Genomic DNA, 25950 nt, shown 5'->3' with positions numbered 1-25950 from the left:
TCCAACTCTTGATCTCAGCTCAGGTCTTGATCTCACAGTCGTGTGTTCAAGTCCCTCATTGGGCTCCGTGCTTGGTGTGGAGCCTACATTTAAAAAAAAAAAAAGAAAGAAAGAAAGATGATGAGCTCTATGTTCAGGTGTTCATTCATATGACATCCATGTGAAGATGTCAGGCAATTTAATATGTGGAACTGAAGCTCAGAATAGAGGCTGAGGCTAGAGACATAAATTTGAGAGACATGAATTCATAGATGGCAGTCAAAGCCATGATGATGGATGAAATTGGCTATAGAGAAAAAAGAAAGGTACCTAGATGGAGTCCAAAGAAAATGCAACTTATAAACTTCATATAGAACTGTATTTTCCAAAGAGGTGTATGCAGTTTGATGTGGAGAAAGATAGTTATAATTTCTACCCATACATTTAAAAAGTTTTATCCTTTAAACTATTTCATATATTTTATATTATACGTATCTTAACATAGTAGTACTTGTATAATTTTAAATAAGTAAGCATATTTTGTAGTGCATATCAAAAAATATTTTCCATTGGGTGAGTTTGGGAAACACTGTAACGGAGGAGGCAACAAGGAGTACCCCAGGAGGAGGATGAAACCAAAAAGAATATGGCAAGGGAAGCTGTGGGACTGGATTTAAGGAGAGCATGGCTCATACTAAATCTAATCAGAAATTTTAAATACCAGTAAGCCATGCATTCTCAACAAGGGCAATATTGACCCCAAGAGGGAGAAATAGTTCTGCTGTTTTGTTTTGTTTTGTTTTGCGGGGAAAGGGGAGGCACAAAACATCTTAGATATTATAATGGTTTGTGGCCTCTACAGCTCAACCCTGCCCTACAAAATCTTATTTATTAGTATTTAATTTCCCTTATTAGCAAGAAACTAAATTAAATTTAAATTAAGTACACTATAATTATATAAGCATGATATATGTATTATATATTTGTATGCAATTAATTTACTTTAGTTTTCTCTTTGAAGGGACAATAATGAAAAAAGGTTGAGCAGCACAATAAACTATATAGAAAGGGCTTTAAAACCCTTTTGTGCTGTAGTTTAACAGTACTCTCTAGGGAAGAGTATAGGATTTGAGTTTGAGGAGGAACTTTAAATTTTTGCCTTATTTATTTCAGTATTGAATATTTTTACATCAAAAATGTATTCTTCTGTTTATAATTAAGTTAGATTATCTAATTACTCGTCCAAAAATTAAAAAGAGAGAAGAAACCATCATATGTAATCCTATCACCCAGAAATAATCTGTTAACATTTTGTTTATAATTTTTCTGTTTAACTCTATACATTTTATATCAAGCCCTATCTGTTCTACCTTCAAACGGTATCTGAAATCTGGGGCGCCTGGTTGGCTCAGTCGTTAAGCGTCTGCCTTCGGCTCAGGTCATGATCCCAGGGCCCTGGGATCAAGTCCCGCACCAGGCTCCCTGCTCAGCGGAAGCCTGCTTCTCCCTCTCCCACTCCCCCTGCTTGTGTTCCCTCTCTCGCTGTGTCTCTCTCTGTCAAATAAATTTTAAAAATCTTAAAAAAAGTATCTGAAATCTGACTACTTTTCACTACCTCCCACTACCACTTTAGTCTAATCCCCCATTTTTAAAAACAAAAAGTAGAATGTACCAAAAGTATTGTTCTTTTTCTTTGAACAATATACATATAAAAGCCAACATTTTGCTTCAGCCAAAATTCTTTTGTATAGGCTTTCTCATTTTGCTCTGTGGTGTTCATCTCGAAGTCCCTACTGAATTTGTGTCTGCCTTCTTTTGTAATTAACACAGCAAAATGTTTCTCCCTGAAGGATATTTTCCAGTAAAAGTTTTTTTTTTTTTTTTGGTCTTCTGTTTGCCTCATGAGGATCCCTCTGCTTTGAATGCAGAAGATAATTAAGAGCTGATTTAAAATTCATATATATTTGGGTTCTTTGATCAAGTCTACAGGCTTTCTTACAACATGATCTCTCCACAGAGATGTCTGGCACAGAATTTTTGCTCAGTCTTTTACTTTCTCTTCTTTTTTAATCTTAACTCCCTCTACTTCCCTCTGACCATCTCTCATTAAGCACTAACTTATAAACTCTTTATCTGAACTGATCCTCTACTCTCTCTTTGTCTCAAAGATATAGGTAGATTTTATCTTTTTTTTTTTCTTTTTCTCAGACTTTTCCCTCTACTTTTGTTTTATAGTCTACCCTTTCCTAGAACATTCTCTCCTTCCTCCAATACCAGCCTTTCCTGGCTACCCACTGTCAAGGGTCTACCATCTAAAACCAACCTCTATCTCCACCTAAGTATTTTTTCCCTTCATGCGCAGGTTTGAGTAAGCTACTTTGTGTATCTGTCTACTTTCTTATTTCTGTTTTGCTGCAAAACACTGAAATCAAGCTTCTGCATTGAAATGGTTCTTGTTAAATTCATTCTGATGACCCAACTACTAAATCATTCTTCTTACCTCTATAACCTTCTTTTATTTCACTCCTTTGAGGCAATAAATGTTTCTTCTGCTTAGCGCTTTCCTCCTTCATAGATACTACTAGTCTTCAGAATCCTTCATTGACTCTTCTTCCTCCACTTACCGGTCCTGTAGAAATAATTTATTTGTAAAATTTCAGACCTAACACCAAAGTAGAGAGCCAAAGTACAGACACTGATTGACAGTGTACCCATCATCCAGCTTTAGCAGTTACTAACTTGTGACCAATCTTTTTTTTTTTACTCCTTTTCTCTACTCTGAATTATTTCTTCTGCCAACCTTTACATAATGTTGTTCTTCTAGATCCCATCATCAACATTTTTTCCTTCTCATGCTACATGCAGTTAGTAGAAAAAAGCTCGCATATGCTAGCAGTTTCTGCAACCTCCAAATGCTGATCACACCTGTATCCTTTTCTTCAGCTTAGATCTTGTTCTTTAGCAAGAGATTCATATTTACTCGCTTAGATCATCTTCACTTGGATGCCCCACAGATTCTAGAAGCGTAAGTCTAAATGAGCTAATCTTTCTCTGCCTACCTGCTGCCCCTGCTAAAATTCCATTTAGATTGATCAATCTCCCATCTTCCCAGTCCTATACAAATATATCTAGTCCTAGCCCTTCATAAATATATTTAGTTGTTCATCAAGTCCCATCAGTGTTCCTGCTGCCATAGTAAAGACCCTTTCACCTACATTTTTTTTTCAGCAAATTCATAACTGATCTTATCTGCAGGCTCACTACCACCCCACATATTGTTCATCTTCCACATTATTATCAGAGTGATTTACCTAAAACACAAGTTTAATCATGGTATTCTCTCATTAAAATCCTTAAATATTTCACTGATATCTACATGATGAATTAAAACACTTCTTGATCTGATTCTTGTCTTACTTTCTGTCCTTACCACTTCCCTTTTTCCCTGAATGCTCACCACGCATTCAGAGAACAGAAAAATGCTTTTCATGGGGCATGTGGCTGGCTCAGTTGGTGGAGCGTGTGACTCCTGATCTCAGGATTGTGAGTTGGAGCCCCACATTGGGTGTAGAGATTACTTAAAAATTTAAAAATATTTTTAAAAAATTTAAAAATCTTAAAAAAGAAAAAATGCTTTTCACATCTTTGTGCTCCGTTCATCCCTCTGTCTGGAATGCTCTCTGCTCATCTCTTCTTCCCATCTGTATGGTAAATTCCAGTCTTCTTTGGAATCTAGCCCAAGATATCCTGACTCTTCATAACAGTAAATTCTATAGATTATTATTATCCCTATTGTTTACATAGCTTACAAGCTCAGAAAGATAAAGGACCTGCCCAAGGTTACAGAGCCAGTAAATGTCAGACCTTGGGTGTAAGTCAAGGTTATTTTACTTCAAAGCCCATACTCTTTCACCACACCTAAATGCAAGAATGTTCACTTGAAGGTTTGGACCTTATAACTATGTGCAGTAAGGTACTATCATATACATTTTAGCAAGAAAACCCATGGTAGTTTCCATGTTATAAAGATAAACTGAATAATATCTGCTTTGAAATCAATTTTGTCCAATCATTCTAAGTTTCTCTATATATATTTAATTAAGTCAAAATCAATGACAAAAGCAGTCAAAGATCAAGCTGTTCTTCTAAATAACAGATTCATCCAAACATAATGTTTTAGAATTTCCTGTATATTTTATTTTTATACTATTTATATATTTTTTAAAAAAAAATTTTTTTAAAGTAGGCTCCACACCCAATGTGGGGCTTGAACTCACAACCCTGAGATTAAGACTTGTGTTCTCTGCCAACTGAGTCAGCCAGGCACCCCTATATTATTTATTTTTAAAATACATCTGATTTTTGCTTTATTTTCAGCTTATTGGTCTCAGCCAAAGGTCCAGCTAAGTTTCAGAATTATAGTATTGTTTCTATTTATAACTAAGAAACTAAGCCAAGAGTTTTTTAAGTTGCAAACATTTCCCATAAATGATCTGATAACATGATTGCATTGAACTTAGTGAAAGTGCTGTGGTCTGAATATTTCTATTCTCATAAAATTCATATGTTGAAATCCTAACCCTCAAGGTGATGCTATTAGGAGGTGGGTCTTTAGGAAGTGATTAGGTCCTGAGGGTAGAGCCTTCACAATAAAGAGACCGCAGAGAACTAGCTCCTCTTTTCTGCCATTTGAGGTTACAGTGAAAACAGCCATCTGTAAGGAAGAAGGTCCTAACTAGACACTGAATCTGCCAGAACTATGATCTTGGACTTCCTGCCTCTAGAACTGTGAGAAAAACGTTTGTGTTCTTTTTAAGTCACCCAGTTTATGGCATTTTTGCTACAGCAGCCGAAATAGACTAAGAAAGTAAGACAGTATTGGATGTAGATTGTAAATAGATTAATATCAAATATCCTTCCAGTTGAAATCTAGTTGAATTATTAAAATCTAGAATTAATTTTGTTTCAACATACTTAGGAGCAATTATGTGACATGCTAATTTGGTTTGAAAGTGTAAGTAAAATGATTTTTTTATGTATCTTTGTATTTTCCTATTTTTTGCAGGTATTTGTATTTGTAATATATTGTGGCTTTGACAAAATTTTTGATAATTCTTTGATAGAGTTAACATCTCTTTACATTTTGGCAGAATTATATAGTATGTATATGTGCACATCATATACTTATACAGAAGCATATATACATATATATAAACTCTTTGTTGTAATATCCTATCCCCAAATCTACATTTTCATTATCATCTTCTAAACTTTCCCATCTGTCTGAATCTGTCTGAATATGCTTCATCTTCTTTTATCTTTCTGAAGCACTTTTCATGTCCTTTCTTGTTCCAACAACTGTGTGTGCTTTTTAGTATACATCTTTGGTAACTGACTCTAGCTCTTAGTATGACAAGTCTTTGGACTTGACTAGTTGATTAATTGATTGATTGATTCATTCATTCATTCATTTTCTTCAATAGCTATATAAACGTTCTCCAAGGAAACAGAATCAGTAGGATCTATATATATAGAGAGAAAGATTTATTATAAAGAATTGACTCACATTTTGGAGGCTGATAAGTCCCAACATCTCAGTCAGTAAACTGGAGACCCAGGAGAACTGATGGTACAGTTCCACTCTGAATCCAAAGGCTTGAGACCTGGCAGAGCCAATAGTGTAGTTCTGGCCCAAAGGTCCGTAGGCTGAGGACTCAGGAAGAGACACTCTTTCAGTTTGAGTCATAAAGCAGGAAAAAAAAAACCCTGATATTCCAGCTTGAAGAAAGTCAGGCAGAAGGAATTCTTTCTCAGCCTTTTTTGATCTCCTAGGCCTTCAGCTGATTGATGAGGCCCACCCACATTATGGGTTCACTCGTTCTACCCATTCAACACATTTCTACCCTTCACTCATTCTACCCATTCAACTGTTAAACTCATCCAGAAATCCCCTGACAGACACACCGGAAGTATATAGACCAAATACCTGGGGCACCCCATAGCCAGTCAAGTTGACTCATAAAAGTAACCATCACAATAATAGTAGATAGTACTATGTAGCAGTCACTGGAGATACAGTGAGACATATTAGTTATTTTGGTTATATATTACAAAGAGTATTAGCAGGGATGACAAATATTTATATAATGCTTCCTATGCCAGGCACCATTTTAAGCACTTCATCAGAATTAACCCATATAATCTTCGTGGTAATGTATGAAACGGGTTTCCATTTAATAGATGAGGATACTGAAGTATAGAGAAACGAGCTTATCCACGGTCACAGTCAGTGGTAAGGTCTGGATTTGAACCTCAATATTCTGGCTCCAGAGTTCCTCTTCTTAACCACTACTCTGTTCCTTTCTCACATAGAAAAACATCATTATGATGGGGAATATGGGATGCTATAGAAGTATACAACAGAATACGTCGAACCTAGGGCAACCAAGAGAGGAATCACTGAACTCAGAAGAAGGTGTGGGTTTTAAAAACAGCTAACTTAAGAGTTTACAAAAGAACTTTCAAGAACCTGAAAGAATTTGAGTGTGGTTGAATCTTTGACCTCAGTGGTGTGAAACAGGAAAAATGGGCTAAGAAAATCAAGTCATAAAGGTTTTGTAAGTCAAATTAAGGAAGAATAATACCTCATATATCAAACAGACCTTAGATCAAATCCCAGTTCTGCTACTTTCTGTTTAATTCTAAGCAGGTCACCTTATCTTTTTGAGCTTCTGTTTTCTCTCTAGAAAGGGACTAAGAATGCCTTCTTTTGAGATTTTTTTCATCCGCTCAATAAATATTTATTGTATGTCTTTTATGTCTGGGTCACATTCTCAATGCTGAAATTACAGTGTTAAAACAGACAAAAAATGGTGCCTCTGCGGTCCTGGAGTTTACATGTTAGGGGTTGTTTTAAGGTTTAAATGAGATAACATCCTGTAGTGCCTGTTACATAATGCACATTCAGAAAATGTCATTTTCTTGGCCAAGGTTTGTCTGAGTTCTCTGATTAAAAGTATGTACTTCATGGATTTCAAGTTTTGAGTGACTTGTCACTAAGAAGGAGGAAATAGCCAGATTATTTGGGACTCAATATTTTCTTTTAAAAGAGTGTGTCAAGGAATTAGAATTTTCTTGTTTATTTTGGCAATTCTCTAAAGCCTTGAAGAATTTCTATTTCTAGAAATCTGTTTCAGTAGTTCTATGGAATTACAAAAGATGATTTACCTCAAAGGAATTTATGGTTAATTATAGGAATAATGATACATCTGAAAGAAATGCAAGAAAAAAACCTCTGGGGGAGATGAAAGGAAACAAAAATAATCCACACAACAAACACAGAAAACAAAGGAAATACAAAGAAGGCATAAAATGAAATGATAAAAGCAAGAACAACTATTAGGAAAACATATTTGGTTTGTAATTTCTTATTAAGAGTCAAAAGTTATATTTAAAAATAAAACTAAAATGTGTTATTTATAAGACATCACATCAAAAGCAAATAATATAGAATTAAACTAAATGGAGTGACAAACATTTCTCAAGTGAAAGCAATAGTGGTAGTATTAACTTCAGATAAAACAAAACAAATAATGGTATATAGAATAAAGAGGTTCACACAAATTATCTGTCACTAGTCTCTTCAAAAAATGGTGCTGTGAAAAACTGGATATCCTTGCACAAAAGAAAAAAAGGCACCCTTACCTTACACCATATACAAAAATTAATTCAAAATGAATTAAAGTCCTAAATGTAAAACCTAAAATTATAAAACTCCTAAAAGAAAACATAGGGGAAAAGCTTTCATGAAATTGGAATTGGCAGTGATTTCATACATTAGATCAAAATCACAGGCAACAGGGGCGCCTGGGTGGCACAGCGGTTAAGCGTCTGCCTTCGGCTCAGGGTGTGATCCCGGCGTTATGGGATCGAGCCCCACATCAGGCTCCTCTGCTATGAGCCTGCTTCTTCCTCTCCCACTCCCCCTGCTTGTGTTCCCTCTCTCGCTGGCTGTCTCTATCTCTGTCGAATAAATAAATAAAAATCTAAAAAAAAAAAAAAAATCAGAGGCAACAAAAGCAAAAACAGACCAATGGGACTACATCAAACTTCAGAACTTATGTGTGACAAAGGAATAAAAATGCAACATACAGAATGGGAGAAAATACTTGTAAGTCATATATCAGATAAGGCATTAGTCTCCAGAATATATAAAGAATTCCCACAACTCAACGACAACAACAAAAAAAACTGTATTAAAGAATGTGTAAATAGGACTTGAATAGACATTTCTCCAAAGAAGGCATAGAAGTAATCAATGAGCGCATGAAAAGATGCTCAGCGTCACTAGTCATCAGGAAATGCAAGTCTGAATAGTAAGATGTCACCTTGCATTCATCAAAGAACAGCGTATTGGTAAGGATATGGAGACATTGGTACCCTTGTGCACTGTTGATGAGAATGTAAAATGGTATAGCTGCTGAGAAAAACAGCATGGGAAGTTCCTCAAAAATTTAAAAGTAGAATTACCATATGATCCAGTAATCTCACTCCTGGAGACACATAAAAGAATTGAAAACAGGATCGAGAAGAGATATCTGCCCACCCACGTTCATTGCACCATTATTCCTAATACTCAAGAGATAGACACAATCCTATTGTCCATTGATGAATGAATGGATGAAGAGAATATCACACACACACACACACACACACACACACACACACACACAAATATAGCCTTAAGAAAGAAGGAAATCCTGTCGCATGCTACAACATGGATGAAACTTGAGGATGTTGTGATAAATAAACCATTCAAAAAGACATGGTTCCACTTACCTGAGGTATACTAAAGTGGTTAAACTCTTAGAAAATGAAAGTAGGTAGGGTAGGTGGTTGGAAGCAGCTGGGGGGAGAAAGAAGGGTTCAGTAGGTACAGTATTTCAGTTTTGCAAGATAAAAAAGTTCTAGAGGTCTGTTGTATAATAAGATACATACAGTTAACACTACTGTACACTTAAAGATAGTTAAGATAGAAAATACTGTATTTTTTTTTAAAGATTTTATTTTTTTAAGTAATCTCTACACCCAACATGGGTCTTGAACTCATGACCCCAAGATCAAGAGTCACATGTTCTACTTACTGAGTAGCCAGGCAACCCTAAATTTTGTGGGTTTTTACTACCATTTTATGCATCATTTTCTATGAATTTTTTTTTAAAAATATGATTGTGTATTAAGTATTTTATTAAATTAAAAGTATTAATTGCCTTGAATTCAGTCAGCTAAATTATTCTGTGGATTTCCTTATTGGAGACATTAAGTTATTATATTAATAGGTTTCCTAATACTAAATAATAATTAAATTGGGGACATAAGTCCTACTTGTTTAGACTATTCAAATAATTATTTTAATACCTGTTGAAATCAGTTTGCTTTCATGTCTGAGAATTTTGTGTTTGTATTCTTAAGCAAGAATGACCCAAGTTTTCTTCCCTAAGGGTATGTATGTGTGTGTAGAATTAGATATATAGTCATCATATTTTCTTTATCCAGAGTAAAAGCTTTCAGTTTTTCACCATTTTGCTGTTCTTGCTGGACTTTTCATATATGGCCTTTATTACGTTGAGGTAATTTCTGTTCCTAACTTTTTGAGTGATTTTATCATGAAAGGGTATTGAATTTTTTCAAATGCTTTAGTGTGTATCAGCTGAGATGGTCACATGCTTTTTGTCCTTCATTCTGTTAATGTGGTATATTATAAAAGTTTTTTAATATGAAAACATTTCCTTTAAGGTACATGATAGCAATACACATATTACATAAAATCTTAGGACTCTGAATCTATTTTCTGATCACTGTGTAAGAAGTGAACAATTACTTGATTTGCCTTTTTTATGGTATACAATACTCAGTTGAATTCAAAGCAGAAGATTTCTTAAACAATGAAAACAGAAGTATGTGTGCATAGGTATAAAAGTGAGAAATCAATACTTTTAATTGGTCATTTTTTTCTTTTATAACCTTGAAAATTGGAATTTTATTTGTTGCATGTCCAAATAAAACAGAATTAGAGTTTTCTCATTTTTATGACATAATTGAATATTAGGTGTATTTTATTGTTATTAGGGCTAAGCATATGAATTGTCATTTTCATACTTCAAAAGTAGAACATTGGCAATTTGATATTGTGTACCACACATGTAGAAATACCTTGAAAGTACTTGGTAGAGTTATTAGAAGTGTGATTCTGGTTTAACAGTATTAAGGTTTTTTTGTCTTGTTTTAACAAATACTTGAACTAATATTTCTCTTTTCTTCTTAGTGATTGCTTTCTAAAACACTTATTCAAAGTTGAATGAAGTATGGTGCTGAATAGTAGTAATTCCTGTGACTTTAAAAAATTTTTTTAACTGGGGGCAACTGGGTGGCTTAGTTGGTTAAACATCTGACTCTTGGTTTCAGCTCAGGTCATGATCTCATGGGTTGTGGGATCCAGCCAGAGTCAGGGTTCTCGCTCAGAAGGGGGTCTGCTTGAAAGATTCTCTGCCTCTGTTCTTCCCCCACTCATTCTCTCTTTCTCTCAATAAATAAATATGTCTTTAAAAAATACTTTTAACTGTATTTATACTTTAGGCAGTTCTCTCTTGTAATTGGTGAATTATACTCTGGTGATCATTCTGGTCTAGGCTTGCTTTGTTCATTGTTTTGTTACAGTCACACAATTACCTTCTGTATATGTAAGGAAGATGGTAATAACAATTATAATAATAATAACTAAATTCACTAAGGGCTTATTATATGTCAGGGACTGTCCCAAAACTACTTTTTGTAAACTTTTTAATCCTTATAATAATACTGCAATGAAATGTAGGCATCACCATTTTACAGATGGAAGGAGGCTCAGAATGACTAAACAACTTGCCCAAGCTCACGCATAGCAGAGGATGATGACTGATTACTTGAACATGAGAACATGAAATGTAATTTGAGTCATCTGTATATTTCTATTTAGTTACTTAATTCCATTGTTAGATGTCTTAGAAGATTTCATTTCAATACATTTTTAATAAAGTTTTAATGTTATATCTTCTTATCCATTACAGTTTTTAATGATTAATGAATATATACCCTTTTTTGGGTCACAGGATGGACAACCTGAAATTTTGTACACTTTTTGGAATTCAGTTACTCAAGCACTTTCTTCTCAATTTCGCATGGCAACAGATTGTAAGTATGCTATTTATTCTGCTGTTACATTTCAAAGTTTTCCACATGCTTTAAAATGTAATGTCAAGAACTTTTGCTTTATTGGTTTATAGTACACGTCTTTTTAAAACTCATTGGCTGATTGTCATTTCTTATGGTAGCCATGTATTTTGTTTTATAAACAATAAGTTAAATTTTTATGTTTTTTATAATTAGTATGTGGAATCAAATTCTCCAGAAGAATGAGTTAATTCTCCATAATTCAAACATAGAGGAACTCTGAAGTTTTCCTGTGTAAAGCAGTTGATGTTGAAGAATTTAGTTGATGCTTACAGAATTATTTTCTAACTAAAAGGTATTAAAATATGAGACTTAATAGTTATTTCCTTATTATTAAAAATGAGGATTTGATGAATGAACAGATGAAATACCTTCATCATGGGTGCCTGGGTGGCTCAGTTGGTCAAGCGCCTGCCTTCAGCTCAGGTCATGATCCCGGGGTCCTGGGATCAAGCCCTGCTTTCGGCTCCCTGCTCAGCGGGGAGTCTGCTTCTCCCTCTCCCTCTACCCCTCCCCACTGCTCATGCTCTCTCTCTCTCTCACTCTCTCTCTCTCTCAAATAAATAAAATCTTAAAAAAAAGGAAATACCTTCATCATGAATTAAAAGTTGCTTATTCAAACATAATCTCCAAAATTTGTCAGTTTTTTTTTTGTCATGAAATAATGGCAGTGCCTGCCTAATCAATGAATGTAAAAATAGTTTTAGGAGTTTGTGTGTAAATTCTTGTTTACAAATGTTACTGAAAGTAGGTAGTAGATGTAAACTTTATTTAGTCACTGGCAATTGGAGTTGAATAAATCACACTACCTGCCTCCCTACTATTTTTTTTTTCTTGAGAGAGAGAGAGAGAGAGAGAGAGAGAGGGAGGAGTGGGGAGGTGCAGAGGGAGAGGAAAGAGAATCTTAAGCAGGCTCCACACCCAGCATGGAGCCCCACGAGGGGGTCAGTCTCATAGGCTCCATGCCCAGTGAGAGCCTAAAGCAGGGTTTGATCTCAGAACTCAGAGATCATAACCTGAGCTGAAATCAAGAGTCAGACGCTTAACTGAATGAGCCACCCAGGCACCCCTGCCTCCCTACTACTCTTTCTAAGGAAATAGCAGCAAGGCAGTGACCACAGAGGAGGTCTTCATTCATGTGTGGTCAAACAGAGCTTAAGCAGAGGGTATATTTAGAACTGGTTCACTCCATTTACTTTTGCAAATTGTACTACTCCAAGAATACTTTGGATCTCCCCGCATTGTGCCTCTATTTTGGTCAGCTTTTTTGAGATATAATTTATATACAGTAAAATTCACCAATTACAAGCAGGAAATTCTAGGAGTTTTGACAAGGTTATTTCTTTGAATATAGATCTGAAAGACTGTGCTCCACCTATTGACTGCCCTGGCACTCTTGTAGAAAATCATGTAGTTAGGGGTGCCTGGGTGGCTCAGCCGTTAAGCGTCTGCCTTAGGCTCAGGGCGTGATTCCAAGGTCCTGGGATTGAGCCCCACATCGGGCTCCCTGCTCGGTGGGAAGCCTGCTTCTCCCTCTCACACTCCCCTTGCTTGTGTTCCCTCTCTCGCTGTCTCTCTCTGTCAAATAAATAAAATCTTAAAAAAAAAAAATCATGTGGTCATATCTGTGTAAGACTATTTCTAGGGTTTTTTTTGTTTTTTGGGGGGTTTTTTTGCTTCTGTATATTTGTAATCACTAAAGTGTAAATTCTTCTTTGTTATTTCATTTATCAAAATAATTTTGGTTATTCTAGGCTCTTTGCATTTCCATATATATTTCAGAATCAGGTTGTTGTTCCTATAAAAATGTTTCCTGAGGCTTTGATTAGGATTACATGATAAATCTACAGATCGTTTTGTGATAAATTCACATCTTAACAGTATTGAGTCTTCTGATCCATGAGTGTAATATCCCATTGATCTAGGTCTTCTATAATTTTCTCTTATCAGTGCTGTATAGTTTTTAGTGTGTAGGTCTCGCAAATCTTTTCTTTATTACTATCTCATTTATTGTGAATTGGATTTTTAAAATTTTAGTTTACAAGTGTTCATTGTTAGAATATAGAAATACGATTGATTTTTATGTACTGACCTTGTATCTTTGACTTTGCTACCCATACTTATTAGTTTAGTAGTTTTGGGAGATTTTTTAGCATTTTCTATATTGATGATCGTATAGTTTGCAAATAAAGGCAGTTTCACTTCTTTTCCAGTGTGGCTTCCTTTCATTTTTTTTCTTGGTTACCACTTCGTGTAGTGTAGAATTGAAATAGTCTCTGCCTTGTTTATAATCTTAGGAAGCATTCAGTCCACCTTTCATATCTTAATGGCAGGTTTTTCAGTGATGCCATTAATCAGGTTGAGGAAGTTCCCTTCCATTTCTAGTTTTTTGAGAGTTTTTTTTTAATACTATTGCTAATTTTTTTACAGTGCTTTTCTGCACCCATTTAGATGATCGAATGGATTTAGTTATTTTAGTATGCTAGTACCTTGTGTTCTTAAACTCCACATGGTCATGATATATTATTCTCTTTGTATGTTGTTGGATTCAGAGTGAGTATAAGGTTTTTTGAGTGTGTTTACAAGGTATTGATCTTTAGTTTTCTTAATGTCTTTTTCCAGCGTGGGTATCAGAGTAATGCTAACCTCAGAGAACAAGTGGAGAACTATTCCATCCTGTTCAATTTTCTCAAGCAGTTAATGTAAAATTGGCATTATTCCTCTTTAAATGTTTGGTAGAATTCACCAAGGAAGTCATCTGGGCCTGGAATTTTCTTGGGGGGAAGATTTTAACTACAAATTCAACTTTTTTTCTTAAAGGATTATTCCATTTATTTCTTCTTGGGTAAGCTTTCATAGTTTATGTCTTTCAAAGAATTTTTCCAGTTCATTGAGGTTTTCTAATTCATTGGCATGAAGTTGCTTGTAATGCTTCCTTATTACCCTTTGAATGTATGTGGAATATGATGTGATGCTCTATATTCCTAGTATCATTAGTTTCTTCTTTTTTTCCTAATAATTACCACGAGAGGTTTATTAATTTTATTTATCTTCTCAGAAACCAACATTTGGTTTCATTGATTTTTCTCTTTTTATTTTCAGTTTCACTACTTTCTGCTCTTGTGTTTGTTTATTTGCTTTGCTTTGGATTTGTTATGGTCATTTTCTTGTTTAATAAGGTTAGGTTTAGATTATTGGTTTAACCCTTCCTTTTCTAATTTGTTTATGCTGTGAATTTATCTATAAGCAGTATTTTAGCTGCATGCCACCTTATTATTTTTCCAAACAGAAAAGTTAAAAGACTAGCAAAAAAGCATCTATATATCTATAACTTCGATTCAGTATTTGTTAAGTTTTCTCACTAAATGAACACTTTGAGACTGATGTGTTTGTTTGAAATTAAAATTCATGAATTATTTTTAGGAGGTAGTTTTTCAAATAGTCAGATGTAATATTATGTAAATACAGACTTTCAGTAGTTTCTCACACCATGTATGAAAGTAATGGGTTTTCATGAAAACAATAATCACCATGAAGTTTTCTTTAATATTTAACTTCTCACATCATAAGCCAATTACGTTTAATGAAATACATTTACTAATATGCCAGAAAGAAAATACAGAGATGTAAATTTACCCACAAAATATATAAACATAATTACAAAATTGATTAAAACCTCAGTTTTTAGATAGAATAAAAGAAAACTAATATAAAAAGCTCATTTGTGACTGTTGCAAGATATGTTTTTAAGCATTTATTAAAAATGTACTTATGGCACCTGGGTGGCTCAGTTAAGTGTCCGTCCAGCTCATGATCTCAAGGCCATGAGATTGAGCCCCGCATTGCAGGAGGTGGTGGGGTTGTCTACACTCAGCAGCAAGTCTGCTTGAGCTTCTCTCTCTCCCTCTGCCTTTCTCCCTACTCATGAGCGCATATGCCCATTCTCTCTCTCTCTCTCTTTAAAAATAGGTAAATATTTTTTTAAATGTACTTAAAATCTTTTTTGAGGGGCGCCTGGGTGGCACAGCAGTTAAGCGTCTGCCTTCGGCTCAGGGCGTGATCCCGACGTTGTGGGATCGAGCCCCACATCAGGCTCCTCCGCTGGGAGCCTGCTTCTTCCTCTCCCACTCCCCCTGCTTGTGTTCCCTCTCTCACTGGCTGTCTCTATCTCTGTCAAATAAATAAATAAAGTCTTTAAAAAAAATAATAAAATCTTTTTTGAAACCTTGGAGTTGTTATAGTCAGTGTTTTCTTTCTGTAGTGTGTATATTTAGTTTCTATTTTGAATATTCCTTCTTTCAATGGCAGGAATGTATCAAAGAAAATAGCCTTTAGGAGGCTTGAAAATTTTAGCATACTTAGCATACTTGAAAAATTTCAAACCTTTAACCAGTTGCACCTTCCAACATTATTTATTATTGGTTGATTTAGCACATTTTTAGAAATTGTATAAGGTAAACTTCATGTCCAACAAATCACAGGTATTGAGTAGAGGGGAGGCTATGAAGGAAATGTTCTTGTCTGCTAATTCGGTCATCTCTGTCAATTCTGAATCTGATTGCATTTTCTTATGGGTAGTTTTTTCCTACTTTTCTGCATGTCTAATAATTTTTGATTGGGTATCAGACATGAATTTTACGGTGTTTGAAACTGACACTTTTATCTTCCTGTAAATATTCTTGTTCTTAGATACCGTCAAGTTACTTAGGAACAGTTTGGTTTTTTTGAGTCTTGCTTTCAAGATTTATTAGCAAAACCTGAGGAGTGTTTAGTCTAGAGCTAACTATTTTCCACTCCTGAGGCAGTATTTTTCTTAGTACTCTACCAAATATTCTGAATTATAAGGTTTTCCAACCTGGCTATCAGGAGCAGGCACACTTCCCAGTCTTATGGGAGTAAGAGGTATATTCTTTCTAATCCTGCATGTTTCTTCCCCCAGACTCTGGAACTTTTCTCACACACGCATACTGAGTAGTGTTTTGCTGAGTACTCACAGTGGACCATTAGCAGATTTCTGCAGTTAATCTTTTTGAGCAGTTCTCTTCTCTCTAGTATTCTGTCCCATGGACTCTTCAGTTGCTTCAGTTTTCCTGGTCTTGGGGACAGTAGGGGTAGAGGAGTCTCTTCCCCTTTCCAGTGCCATAGCCTCGAAGCCCCTCGTAGGAAATAAGCTGATGTTACCGAAGTAGTAGTTTCTTTCCCTACTCAATACCTTTTGCCAAATAGCCAAACAACAACACAGTATTTGATGGCAAGCACATAATTTATTCAGTGGCCAGAGAATGGAGAAGGGGAGCTCGTGCTCTAAAGCCACCTTCTCCCCAGTTGGGTTTTATGGGGTTAGGGTAATTAAGGGACTGGTAAGCAAGTTAACAGAGGGGTTTTTCCAGGAAGGGGGGAGGAGGCTTCAGAATCAAGAGTACCACCTCTTTTCTTCCCCTAAATGGACACAGTTGGATCGGTCATAGACTGTCAGGTGTGTTTTTTGTTATTACAGTTAGATGAGGTCATCTGGAGGGTTAGCACTGTGTCTAAACTGGATCAAACCAGTCGAAAATTGGGGCGCCTGGGTGGCTCAGTCATTACGCTTCGGCCTTCGGCCCAGGGCGTGATCCCAGGGTCCTGGGATCAAGCCCCTCATCGGGCTCCCTGCCCCGCTGGGAAGCCTGCTTCTTCCTCTCCCTCTCCCCCTACTTGGGTTCCCTCTCTCGCTGGCTCTCTCTCTCTCTCTCTCTGTCAAATAAATAAATAAATAATCTTAAAAAAAAAAGTAGAAAATTGGATCGTGGGGGCTTGCTTGTTTGGAGCTGTGGCTTCTGGCATCCTGCCCTGGCTTCTGGTAGCAAGCAGCACCTGCGAGCAGGGCTAGAACACTGAGTGGCTGTGATTTGTTCGTGAGTCCCCAGTGACACTGGGGTGGTCATAGTGTTCACCTCATTTATTTCCTGTTGCTCAAGGATCACTGGCTTTTATCACATGCTATTTTTTAATGCATGGTGTTTTAAAAACCGTTATTTCATATATTCTGTCTGTTGTTTTTTTGGTTGTTTCAGATGGGAGGTTAATTCTGGTCCCTGTTACTCCAGCTTGACCAGAAGCAGAAGTACCTCATCTAGTTTTAAGAGTAATGGTTAAAAATAGGTTTCAAAATAGTTTATGGTATGTGTGTGTTTAATGGTACTGGTATTTACTTCTCTTTAGTCATCTGCTTTCTTATCGTCCTTAACCATTACAAGCCTTTCGCATTCTTTACATGCTTTCCTTTTTCCCATTCTGCGCACTCTCAGTGACCAGCCTTATCTCCTGGGTCATCAAGATGGTGTCATTAGGAAACTCTTTCAATATCCTGTACCTTCCCTCAAAAGCCTTCTTTTCTCCCCGTGGATCTGAGTGTGAGGTGACAGTCTTACTCTTCAGAGCTGCCCATTCACTGTCGGCCACCTGCCTACTTTGTTTTCCCTTTGCTCTAAGCAACACCATTCATAGGTCTTTTTGCTCTATCTGTGTTTCTCCTTTTCTTCTGATTTCTTCCCCTCAGATAGGAAACCTATCCAAGTTGCTCTAATCTAGTGAAAACTAAAAGAAAACTAGAGAGTTCCTCTTCAGTTATTATTTGATGTCTCCTCTTTTTATCCAAACTTCTCAAAAGAGTAGTTTGCACTTTTTTGTCTTCATTTTCATACTGTTGATTTCTCAACTAGGTGTACCCCCGCGGTCTGCCAGCATTGTGTTGAAATTGTTCTCATTAAAGTAAGCAGTGACCTACCCTTTTAATTACCAAATCTGGGAGATGTTTTTCAGTTCTTACATTATGGGACCTATCTAGCTTGTGTAGTCAAAGAAGCTACTGAGAGGAAATAAAATATTTTGGGGCAGAAAATCCCATTAATATTTCACATTCAGAGTAGTTTGTTACTTCTGATAGCATTATTAGCTTCAGAACTTCCTTTGGGAGAACTCCAAAGCAAGTTGTTGATAAAGCACCTTCCGTTTATATAGCACATACAGTCCCTGAAGTGTACTGTAGTACTTCTTAAAATTATAGACAGGCAATATTAAGGAATGTAACCATCTGCAGAGTTGAAGATTATACACAATGTAACAGATTGTCTAAGTAAGTAATACTTTGGCAGAAAATATCTAAAGGGAAATTTTCCTAGTTAAGAACATGTTCTTTCTGATTATAAATGTTCAGGCTTAGTAAAAAAGTTCTAGGTATAATAAAATATAACCCAAGACAATGAATTTACTTTATTAAAAAGGAAAGGGGCTTGAACCTGTCACCTTGAAAATTCAATATAGCTTCTATAGGATATCTGCTGCTTTAATTATCTGTGGGTGATAGTTATTTCCCAGATGACTTCTGAGCTTTATGTCTGTTACTTTTATATTGTAGTTTCTAGGTAATAATATTTGTTGACCAACCTGTTGGCTTATGATATATATATTTTTAAGTCTTAGTAGAAAAAAGCAAGATAAACATTACCATTTTAAGCTCTTTGAAATTAGAACATAATTCTTCTTTTTTATCTGATGGTATTCCCAGAATGTCTCATCCCGCATACTTTGCCCTATTTTTCATCGTAGCTGTTATCACTTGCTGATATACTATATTATTTATTTATCATGTCTGGAGCCCCTTTCCCCCACTAGAATGTAATCTCCATAAGACACAAAATGCTATTTTGATCACGGCAGTATTTTCTTTTCTTTTTTCTTTTCTTTTCTTTTCTTTTCTTTTCTTTTCTTTTCTTTTCTTTTCTTTTCTTTTTTGAAGATTTTATTTATTTATTTGACAGAGATAGAGACAGCCAGTGAGAGAGGGAACACAAGCAGGGGGAGTGGGAGAGGAAGAAGAAGGCTCATAATGGAGGAGCCTGATGTGGGGCTCGATCCCATAATGCCAGGATCACGCCCTGAGCCGAAGGCAGACGCTTAACCGCTGTGCCACCCAGGCGCCCCACGGCAGTATTTTCAATAGTCAAAAAAGTAACTGGCAGACAGTAGGACTTCAATAAATGCTGTTGACTGGAAGGAAGAAAGGAAAAGAGAAAGGAATCAAGTAAGAAAAAAATGCCAGTGCCCTCTTAGAAAGCTCAAGAACTTAACAAAAACCATTTTTTGAAACATGCCTGAAATATTCTGGCAAGTAAATATTTTTAAAAATGTTTAAATCCTTTGTACAATATCATTCTCTCAAAACTCTTACACAATTCAAGGAGATGATTCATACACTTAAGAGATCTATGTGGTATATATCTGTAGTGTTTTGGAAAACCAAGTGTGAGTAAGAGAAACACTGAGGAGATATATATGTTTTAAGATTTAGAAAGCTTTCATACTTGACACGTATGCTAAAACTCATTTTCTTTACCTTTTTAAAAATATAGTGATAAATCAGGAGTCTAGTTGTCCTGAGAAGGAGGCGGATAAGCAACCCGTATGAATTATGAGTACTTTCTTTAATGTAGATTGTTTTTTAATGTTAGAATGATGTGCATGTTAAATGATAATGTGAGACATTTCTTAAAAGTTAATGTACAACTTAAAAATATATATTTAGGAGATATATCTCCCACCTTCATTTAAAGTACCTTTTAGTATTTTGATCCCTGCAATTGAAGCACTCTTTCACTGTAGAGTTCTAATGGGTTTATAAGGGACCATCTTATGCACCCTGTGTTTAGCACATAAAGACAAAAACTTGGCGTTTGCTCAAAAAGAGGTGTAACTGCTGTTTAGAACTTGAGTCTTTTTTAAAGAAAGGACTAGAAGTTTACAGAACCTAGAGGAAGGTGAGCCTTAGCCATCAAATAAGCTTTTTTTAAATTTTATTTATTTATTTGACAGAGATAGAGACAGCCAGCGAGAGAGGGAACACAAGCAGGGGGAGTGGGAGAGGAAGAAGCAGGCTCATAGCGGAGGAGCCTGATGTGGGGCTCGATCCCATAACGCTGGGATCACACCCTGAGCCGAAGGCAGACGCTTAACCGCTGTGCCACCCAGGCACCCCATCAAATAAGTTTTGGGAGATTTTCTTTTCAGGGACAATTTGATCATATAATTCTCTGACAAAAATCTTTTATTGGTTATATGTACACATACATATATACACATATATACATATACATTGTGTATATATACATATACATATATATATATGTATATCAGGTGATTATATTGTACACCTTGAACTAATACAATGTTATAATTCAATTATATCTCAACAAAACTGAAAAAAAATTTTAAAAGATTAAAAATTTTTCATTGACTCCCTGTTACTCTTTTTTTTTTTTAAAGATTTTATTTATTTATCTATTTTAGAGATAGAGCATGTGAGCAGATGGTGGTGGGGGAGGAGCAGAGGGAGAGGGACAATCAGACACCGCGCTGAACAAGGAGCCCAACACAGGGCCTGGTCCCTCGACCCTGAGATCGCAACCTGAGCTGAAATCAAGGGCCGGACACTTAATCGACTGATTAAGCCACCCAGGCACCCCCTGATTACTCTTAAAAAATCATTTATTATAGTATAAGACTCAAAGAAAAAAGTATGAGTATCATAATTATAGACCTAAATGAATTTTTCAGATCTTAATGTAGCTATGTAACCAAGATGAAGAACAGCATCAAGATCAAGAAACAAAGTATTACCTGGTCCAGGAGGTCCCCTCAGGTCTCCTAGTTTTGCCTGCCCTTCTCCTATACAAGAGTATTCACTCATTTCTAATGACATAGATTTTTTTAAATTATTATTTTATACAGATAAAATTACCCAATTACAACTCTTAGGTTTGCTGTCTGACGTCTCTTGCTCAGCATGTTTCTAAGAATCCTCTATATAGTTGCATGCACCTGTAGGTCATTCTCAATGTTGTAAAATGTTCCATTTTGTGAATATACCATAATACATATTTATCCACCATATTATTGATGGGCATTTGGGTTGTTTCCCATTTTGAGCTATTTTAAGTAATGCTACTATGACAATTCTGTCCATTTTTACTGGGAATAAACCTGGGAATGGAAAATAGATACACATAGTAGACAGAATTATAGGCCTCATAGAGATTTGCATTTGTTACCTTACATGGCAAAAGGGATTTTGCAGATGTGATTTAAGGATCTTGAGTTGCAAAGATTGTCCTGGATCATCCAGGTGGGCCCAATATAGTCACAGAGGCCTTTAGAAGGGTAAGAGAGGGGCAGGCAGGAGAGTTAGAGGAGGAGATGTGATTATGGAAACAGAAGCTGGAGTTTGTAATACAATTGCTGGAAGGAGACCACAAGCCAAGCGGTGTAGGCCGGTGGAGAAGTCAAGGAAAAACTCCTTTAGGACCTTCAGAAGGAACATAACTGCTGATAACTTGATTTTGACTTAGACCAATTTTGTACTTCTGACTTCCAGATGTGCAAGATAATACATTTATGTTGTATTAAACCACCAGATTTGTGGTAATTTGTTACAGCAGTTATGGAAACTAATACAGTATATAATAGAGTTTACATATGGTCAGCTTGAATAGTTACTGCCAAAGAATTTTCAAATGTTGCACCAATTTAAACTCTCCTTGACAGTCCACGTTTTCCCATATCCTTAACAACACTTTGGTATTGTATTTTTTTCCTTTAACGATTCTGGTGGACATTTAGTCAAATCACAGTGCAGTCTTAATTTTATTTCCCTAGCAATTAATGATATTCATTTTTTACACATATTTATAGGCTATTTAGATATTTTTTCCCCCAAAGTTCCTGTTCATTTCTATGGAACTGTCTTACTGGTTCATAAGATTTTATTGACGTATTCTGAAGCGTTTTAGTGATCTCTTTTCTACCCCTTTGGCAGGCTAGTTGTACATATGTAGGTTGATCATTTCAATTCATTCTAGGATTGGTTGGATTGGGGTAGTTAATAAGACTTAGTCTATCTCTAATTTTTCTTTTTCTTGGGCATGCTTCTCCCAGGCTTTTAATTGAGAACCTGGAGGGTCTTTGTCCCCTCAGCCCTGAAATACTGAATTTGATCTAGCTCTGTCATTCAGAGGTTTCCAGACAAGGCTCTTCAGCCTTCTGCATCTTGAAACTTCAGAATCTGGTGAATGTCTTCATGAGAAGGAAGACCTGCATGTGTTTGTGGCATGTTCTCTCCCCTCGGCTGGCCTTTGTTTCCTATATATTTCCACAGATATGAAGGAGGTTTTACCTCTGCCCTTTGAAGTTTTAGACCTAGTTCCCCAGCTTCCCTTGCAAGTTCATAACTAAGTAAATCTTCCATGGGATGCTACGGATGCTAGGGTTGAGAGTCCTTAAGTTTCAAAATTTTTACTCCAGTCCCATGAACCACTAAAAGCTTTGCTAGTGTCTTCTCCAGCAGAGGTTCTCTGCTTGGTTGAATTTATAAAATTTATAAGCTTGAATTTATAAAAATATGCATGGCTTCTTTAATTGTTACGGTGGGAGCCCTGGCCTGCCTCCGCTCTTCTTCCCCCATTACTCCCAGGATACATTCCCAACATGACTTTTTTGGTCCCTTCTTCTCAGTGCTTATTTTTGTTCCTTTCTAATGTTTTATCTCTGTACTGGAGTTTTAGTTTGCGAGTGAATCATCCTCTCCTCAGTATTTGCAAATACCTGAAATACATGTCCATATCCTCCCCTTAATCTGGATAACTCACATTCGTCTTCCCAATCTCACTTTAGAAATGAAGTGTTCTTGATGTCTCCCTCTCCATACATATGCTCAGATATGGGTATGACATCCTCTGTCTGCTCCCATAAAGCTCTTATATGTCCCCAATTTTAGTAATTATCCCACTGTTTCATAATGGCTCACCTCCTTGCTTGTCTGTATCTTTCATCGGGTTCTAGAAAAAGCTTATCTTTTACCTCTGTTCCATATTACATTCCCGTCACAAAGCACAGTGCTCATTACATAATTGACATTCTGTTGAAATGGATGCCTAAAGTGTTAATATTTAAAGGCTTTAAGAATGAGGAGGAAATCTGAGGAGAAAAACTAAAAATAAAAATACCTTTCATTAAAAAAATAAGCACTTAACAATCTAAATGAGATCCCAATGTGAAGTACTTTTAGAAAACAACAATATGTATGTATGATAAACAGGGACATGAAAGGATGGTACAAAAATGTTGGGGTGATTATCATAGGATAATAGAATATCAAATAATTTTTACTTTTTGCCTCATTCCTTTATATATTTGATCCTTTGCAGTGAACATTTTATGTCATCAGTTATAAAATATGAAGCAGTTTTCATTGAGGTAAAAGGAAGAAAGCAAACATGAGACTAAGATATTTAATTAAATCTTCCATGAGGATCTGTTGAAACCATAAATGTGACCCAGAAGTTACGGAAATGGATAAAGTGCTCAGAATTGAAGAGTAGAGTGAAATAAAAAGAGTTCAGAGGAAAAAATCCCCAACTTACCTCAAATATCAGGATAAATTCCAAGTGGATCAAAGAATTAAATGTAAACTATGAAACCATTCAAGGGCTGGAAGAAAACATTAGAGAGTAAGCTAGGAATAGGGAAAACTTCTCTAACTGATTTAATATCTAGAAGCAATTATAAAAAGATTGATGATTTGATTATATTAAACATTTTACATGGCACGCAAAAAAACCTTAAGCAAAATAAAAAGACAAATGACAAACTTGAAAGACATGTATAACTTACATCAAAGAAAAGAAGCTAGTATCCCTAATATAAAAAGCTGCTAAAATGAGAAGAAAATGGCCAACAACCCTAAAGAAAAAAAAATGTAGATACCTTTTATTTGGAAAAGATGCTCAGTGTCCCCATGAATCCAGAAATGCAAAATAAAAGTACATAGAGGCACCATTTCTCATCTATCAAATGAGCAAAAAAATCAAAAAAAGTTTAAAAGCACACTCTGTTGATAAGCTTGTGGAGAAACGTCACTCCTCACACATTGTGAATTCAAAGTCATATAAGCATTTGCTTTTTTACTCAACAATTCTGCTCCTAAGGATCTATTCCATAGATGCACTAGCAAAAATATGAAAAGTCATATTCACAAGACTATTTGTTGGATCATTATTTGGAATAGAAAAAAACTGGAGGTAGCCCAAATGTTCATCACTTAGGTGATTAAACAAACTGTGGTACGTCTATAGAATGGAATGGCATGCAGCTATTTAAAAAGAATGAGAAAGAGGCCAAAAAAAAAAAAAAAAGGAATGAAGAATATCTTTATATGCTACTATGGAACGATCTCCAAGATATATTAAAAAAGTGGAGATATATGTGTGCAGTGTGCTGTTGTTTACCTAAGATAGGGAGTAGTATAAATACATTTTGGCTTATCTTCTTAAGAAATGGAAGAATAAGCCATAAAATCCAGAAAATGATTACCAATAGTGGGGGAAGGGGTGTGTGTGAAGAATACATTAGGGAGACCAGGGATAAAAGCTAGACTTCTTTGAATGTACTTTGTTGTGTAGATTTAACTTCAAAGCCTTATAAATATTTTATGTAGTTATAAAATGGAATGAAAATGAAGAAATTACTAAAAATCAAAAGTAAAATGGAAAATCTTAATGCAGATGTTTGTCCAGTTGGTGGCAAAACCACATAAAGAGGCAGTCTTTCCTTTGACTTTTTACTTATTTGACTACTTCATAGTAATTGGTTTTTTAGCCCTATTGGGATATATTGAAAGGACAATGAGAATTCCCCCCAAAAACCCGTGAACTCTTTTCAGTAATCATGTTACTGATGGTAGTATTATTACTGTTATTCTCAGACTTTTTGTGTGTTTTATGGAATGGGTGCTTGAGTCCTGTGAAGAAAACTGAAAACTAGAAACATTTATAGGGGGATGGAAGGTAAGAAGTTGAAGGGATTTTGGGGGGTCACCTATATTTTTTTTCTCTGAGGTAATAAGGGTGGTCATTTTCATATTGTAAGTGGATTCAAGATTAGCTAGTTAGGTTGGAGGTGAATATGGATGCTTTATATTCTTGCTGAAAGGGATGGTTGTAGGATAGAATGCATACCCAGTTGGTGGGTTCTGTAACTTTGTGTTGCTGCTATTACGGAAAAACAACAACTAAGAAACCTCCTAGTGATCATAGCCAGATACAGGCAGGCAATTATTCTGTCCTAATTATATAAATACATAGTTCGCACAATGGGATAACCTCAGGTGGTTGTTTTTTGTTTTTGTTTTTGTTTCTAAGTCTGATTCTCCATTCATAATGTTTTAGGCTTTGATGAGATTTTCCATTCAAAAATTGCATTTTAATGTCTGCTTATCATAAATAGGGCTTCTCTGTGTTTTAAAATGTCTGAATGGGAGAGGATATTTGCAAATGATATATCTGCTAAGGGGTTCTATCCAATGTATATAAAGAACTCATACAACTCAACACCCAAAAAAACCCCACCAAAACGAAAACAGGGGCGCCTGGGTGGTGCAGTCGTTAAAGCGTCTGCCTTCGGCTCAGGGCGTGATCCCAGCGTTCCGGGATCGAGTCCCACATCGGGCTTCTCTGCTGGGAGCCTGCTTCTTCCTCTCTCACTCGCCTGCTGTGTTCCCTCTCTCACTGGCTGTCTCTCTGTCACATAAATAAATAAAATCTTTAAAAAAAAAAACAAACGAAAACAAATAATCTGATTAAACATGGGCAGAGGACCTGAATAGACATTTTTCCA

At 35.8% G+C, this 25950-nt stretch overlaps 1 protein-coding gene across 1 annotated transcript in view; it reads left to right on the top strand.

Annotated features, from left to right (window-relative positions):
- The window catches only part of COG5 (component of oligomeric golgi complex 5), a 277974-nt gene that overhangs the window by 182561 nt on the left and 69463 nt on the right, over window positions 1-25950 (top strand). Inside the window, exon 11 of the mRNA XM_008703618.2 lies at window positions 11127-11208. Coding sequence (XP_008701840.2) covers window positions 11127-11208 — 82 coding nt within the window. The remainder of the gene's footprint in view (window positions 1-11126; window positions 11209-25950) is intronic.

The sequence above is a fragment of the Ursus maritimus genome, unplaced genomic scaffold, assembly GCF_017311325.1.
Source record: "Ursus maritimus isolate PB19 unplaced genomic scaffold, ASM1731132v1 scaffold_3, whole genome shotgun sequence".
NCBI lineage: Eukaryota > Metazoa > Chordata > Mammalia > Carnivora > Ursidae > Ursus > Ursus maritimus.
Note: the sequence above shows the minus strand (reverse complement) of the source record. Positions and strands in the feature narration are given on the sequence as shown.